Here is a 5000-nt window from a genome sequence, read left to right as displayed (position 1 = left end):
ATTTTCACTCTCTTTATCGGGTCCTCTCTTTCCTCCTCTCCCTAAATCTCCCTCCCTCTCTCTCTCTCTCTCCATCACTTATTTTATGTTTTTCTATTCATTTCCTCATACTCTTTATCTGTTTTCTCACACACACACACACACACACACAAAATTGTGAATTCAGAAAGTCTTGCTGTACCTGTCACTATGGCTAATTTAACAGGAGGGGGGAGATCATACAGACCTCTGATCTCACAAGCACACACGCGCGCGTGCGTGCGTGCACACACACACACAAGTCCTGGGGGCCTGTCTGGTCTTTGGAGGATGTCTGAGACCACTTGTTCTAACACCCCTCAAACACTTTGAGACAGAGTCCCTGTGTTGCTGCGACAGCTTTTTTTTTTTTTTGCCTAACACACACCCACACACGAACGTACAGTAGGATGATGCAGAGACTAAAACGGATACGCGGTTGAAGGGTCATCTCCTGCAGCCAACCGAGAGCGATACTGACTCACTGCCATGGAGAGATGCACTGAAATATGCAGATGAGTGAACAACACACATCTGCTTAAATGGTTCTGTGGTTTCACGTCAATCACCCTCAGGGAACCGTTGGGAAATCGACGTGTAGGCATCTCCAAAAAGGCCACAGAGTGGGAGTTCGGTCGTTTCTCTCTCCCAACACATTTCAGTTAACTCTGCGCTAGTTACCCCACCTATAAATATTTAAAATGAAAAAAAAAAATACACAGACGTCAGATAAAATAACATCTGCAACAGTGGATTAGTTCCGGTTTTTTTTCTAATGCTAAAAATGAAAAAATTAAAGAAGTAAGTCATTAAGAGTGCTGTGAAGTCAGTCAAATAGAGATTTGGTTAAGGAAGATTAAGTGAATCACCTAATACGAAGGTATAATGTTGGTTATAGCATCATATGTTATTTAAAGACACTTGAGTTCAGAAAACAGCCCAGTAGCCTATGAGATATGCTATGTCCCAAAGACTAGCGAGACACAGGCCTATAATACGTAGGAAAAAAACACCAGGTGCTTAGATTCATTGATTTAGTAATTACCCAGCTATCAATGGATGTTCAGAAACCTTTAACACTTATCCGACTTGGAGGCCATAGGCAGACGCCTTGCCATAAAAAAAGTTAGCAACACTCAAGAGGAACTAGTATTTTTGTATTTCACTCTACCAAAGTCATTGATGCTGTACATTTTATACGCAATACCATTCTTTATCACAAACCAGAATTCATGTTTTTATTTGTAGTCAAAGGCGTTGAACTTTTTAAACGTATTTTTAAATGGTCAAGCCATTTATGAGCACCAAGAATTCTAGTCATGAACGTGAGAGCCAGGTTTTTCTCCCCAGTTCCATCCTCATCGTAACTAAACCGATAAGAAACGGCTGGGCCGCTTCATAAGCGTGAGGGCCTTGAAGAGAAGCCGTGACGAAGCCAGGGCGACAGCGCAAATGTGAACAGGTCAGAACCATCAGCGACGATCTGTCATAAGTTCAATGAGTCATACTTACTTCTGCATGCTCTCTCTCTCTCTCTCTCTCACTCACATACACACACACACACACACACACACACAAGAGCAAAGTAATGCTTATTCACAGCGAGTCATCCACTCGACTCAGCTTATCTCACAGTCGGCGAATTCAATCAACTGCAGTGGTTACAGTGCAAGGGAGGGAGAGAGAGAGAGAGAGTGAGAGTGAGAGGGAGAGAGAGAGACATTGTCACTCGCTTTAGAGTGTAAATATCTTATGACTGTGCAGAATACCTCTAAGAACTTTGTCGGATCTATCTCTCCACAACCTTGCATGAACTGTGACCACGCCGAAGTCTGTTAAATAAAAAGGCATCCCTGTAGAATTATAAAGGATAAAGGATGAAAGATGAAGCCTATCAGTTATGTAAAATATCACTTGCACTGCATATCCGCTGTCTTGACATGCCAAACACACCATCCTGCATAGCTTTGAATAGACCATGTTCAGGAAAAACAACAAGCAGAGGCAAAATAAAGAACCGAACCGGTTTTCTTTGCTTTCTTTTCGTTTTTTCCAATTAATCAATTAATTAATCTATTTATTTATTTTAGAAATCATAGGCGTTGAGAAATGCCTCGTGTTGAAAAAGTGCAATTGTTTTCTTCTAGTGACATCTAGCGGCGGAATATGAAACTGCATGACTATCTCACGCACTGGGCGCTCCGTCAATGCGCGGGTGTGTGCCTGTGGGAAGCGCGCAAAGCAGTGCCCTTTTTTCACTGTTCCACAGTTTCTATTAGCATTTTGCATTTATCATGTAGTTGTTACAATTCTTAAATTTATTTAAATCGGCGATCGCAAACGACCAAATGGTCGAACGAACAGTGACAGTGTTCAGCCCCTCATTTCGAATTCATGGTCTCGCTTAAACTTATTTATCTATTGAGAATGAAAGGCTAGAAAGTTAACGGAAATGGGTTTTTTAAGACTTTGACGCGCTTCAGGGGGAAAAGAGTCTTGCCTTTTTGATTCCGCGAAAGCAAACGCATGCGTGTCGAAAATAGCAGCCTGGCTTTGGAAAAGTTGGGTGTGTGTGTTTTAAAAAACGAGCCAGCGTTGAAGAGCGAAGCGTGCGTAAAAGAGCACCGTGGGTGAATTCAGTTCTGAATCACTGAAACAGATGAAATCGGAGGCACGACTCTAAATAAGAACAGTTCGTCAAAGCTACTCTTGTTGATGTAAAGATCAAACATGCAGCACGACAAACGCATGAAGTTCACGCGAACGTTATTACCAGCGGAATCCATACACCCAATGGACTCTTCTCTGAACTTCAAAAGCGCTGTGCTCAACATCTAGACGTAGAGGTAAAGAATGCTCTTGAGAATGTTGAAAGAAGTTGCTTTTATTTCGCATTCTGTTTCATATTGGTAAAATAAGTGCATTCCATATTTTCGTTTTATTTTCACTGTCGAATTTACACGTCTAATGGCAGATGAATGTCCTGATTTAATTTCTACATGTCTCATCTAATCATACGATTGGACAAATAATCATTACATGCCGGCGCTTTGACAACACGTTCTTGGTGCGTTGTTTGACATAAATATCTTAAAACGAGTTATCTCAGTGAAATGTTTCATTGTTACTCAATTGTCTATAAATTCTCAGTCTAAAAAGTCTGAAATGGATATGTTTTGAACGTGTGAATACAGTTTAATGCTCTTATTTTGAAAACTGGGCAATTTAAGCCCTTTCCCTCCATTCAGTGGCATTTAAGTGCATAACTGTCATAATTTATTTGAAGTAATTACTTGCTTTGCTGAATGCTATGACGCAACTGATACCTTTGCCACTCTCCAGTGGTCAGTGGGTGCGCGGACTCACTGTGTTGTTCACCACTTTAGTTTGTGAATTACGCATGTATTATAATATCCTATATTTCTCTTAACCACGATAACTAAATGTATGCATTATAGAGAATAGATATCCCCTGCCCTGCTGTGTGTCGAGATCATAATTGTAAGATTAAAAATTGTTTAGTTGTGTTGCTGCTTTTTAATAGGTAGGAATAAAAACTAATATAATATCTGTCTTCTTTCAAAACAACTTTCATTCCACAGAACGTGTCAGCCCCGCAACACACGTTCTTATCCTTTATGTTGTATTTCGTCGTTATGGCTGTGGGTGTGACGGTGAAACATTCCAAACTAGGTGTTGTTGTTTTTTTAAAAGCTATTTGATGGTAAGAAGCCATAATGTCATAAAAATCATAGGATAAAGAATTGTATCAAAACACAAAAAGACATAAAGGTCTTTGTCCACAGTTTATGATAATTTAAGTAAATGTAAACCGAGCGGAGCAGGCGTCATTAGGAGCTTTCTGTTGCTTTGCATTTGTGCCGTAGAAGGGAGGAGGCCCTTTCTTGCGTTAATTCTGAAGTGCACTTGTCGATGGTATGAACTAAGTAGCGGTTGCGTTAGTGTAGAAGCATGGCGTTACTTTAAACGGAGCGCTGGCGCTTAACAGACTTGGTCGTGTGGGAGTTTGGGGTGTGATAGCACGTTATGACAAGAATCTGTGGGTTTCTTTGGAAAGAGACCTCTCCAGCGCAATCTGTTTGCAAATGAAGTCGTTTTGTTCACTCTAATCTGACTCACTAATGAAAACGCATTCAAACTGTTTTTAATACCACCGCCTTTTCACATATAGTGACGTCACTGCGGCTATCACTTTGTTGTAGCATGACCCCCCCACCCCACCCCCCTCTTGTGGTCGCACCATAAGTTGGACGCAAGTTGGTTCCTTTTGCCCTTAGTAGGATGTCAGACACTCCATACAGCAAGACAACACTGATCCTGGTGGACCCCATGGTGTACAGACTGTCACTCCAACTTAACGAAAGTACCCGTCCTTCATCCTAAGAAGCTTTTTGAATGTATGATTTTGGCGTGTGAAAAACGGGGGGGCGGGTATCAAGATTAGTCTATCCTTGCTTCGTATATCCTTGATAATTTATTCAAATGAGTGTATCTGGAATAATATAGAACTGGTTTTGGAGATGACCGCTTTAGGATGAGGTTTTAGGATTAGTGATAGCACGAGGCAGCTCAGGGTTTGTACTTTTGGTCTTGGATTTGGTCAGTTGACCCTCAGAGCCAAAAAGTACTAAAGTGCTAATGGAGAATCCACCGTGTAAACGTGGGTCGCCTGTTTAGTTCTTTAACCCTCAACTGACAGTTCCATTAGGGCAAAAAAGTAGTTGCAGCACCTAAAAGATTTTGGAATCGACTAGATTCCTCTTCCTCTAGGTCCACCTGTGGATAAAAATGACTGAAAGACACTTCCTTCCTTCAGAGTTTACTCTGCTGAGGGGATCTCAACTTCAGTCCAATGCTAGTGTAACTCGCTAAGACTTAACCACAGCAAGAACTAGCCAAACATTGCTCAAAACAAAAATGTCCGCTATGGCGGCACCTCACTTTAACACAGGTAGAGTGCA

At 41.3% G+C, this 5000-nt stretch overlaps 1 protein-coding gene across 1 annotated transcript in view; it reads left to right on the top strand.

The window, feature by feature from the left end:
- The first annotated feature begins 3674 nt into the window (after window positions 1–3674).
- The window catches only part of rin1b (Ras and Rab interactor 1b), a 15897-nt gene continuing 14571 nt past the window's right edge, over window positions 3675–5000 (top strand). The window contains exon 1 of the mRNA XM_030779323.1: window positions 3675–3692. Coding sequence (XP_030635183.1) covers window positions 3675–3692 — 18 coding nt within the window. The remainder of the gene's footprint in view (window positions 3693–5000) is intronic.

Source organism: Chanos chanos, chromosome 7 (genome assembly GCF_902362185.1).
Source record: "Chanos chanos chromosome 7, fChaCha1.1, whole genome shotgun sequence".
Taxonomy (NCBI): Eukaryota; Metazoa; Chordata; class Actinopteri; order Gonorynchiformes; family Chanidae; genus Chanos; species Chanos chanos.
Note: the sequence above shows the minus strand (reverse complement) of the source record. Positions and strands in the feature narration are given on the sequence as shown.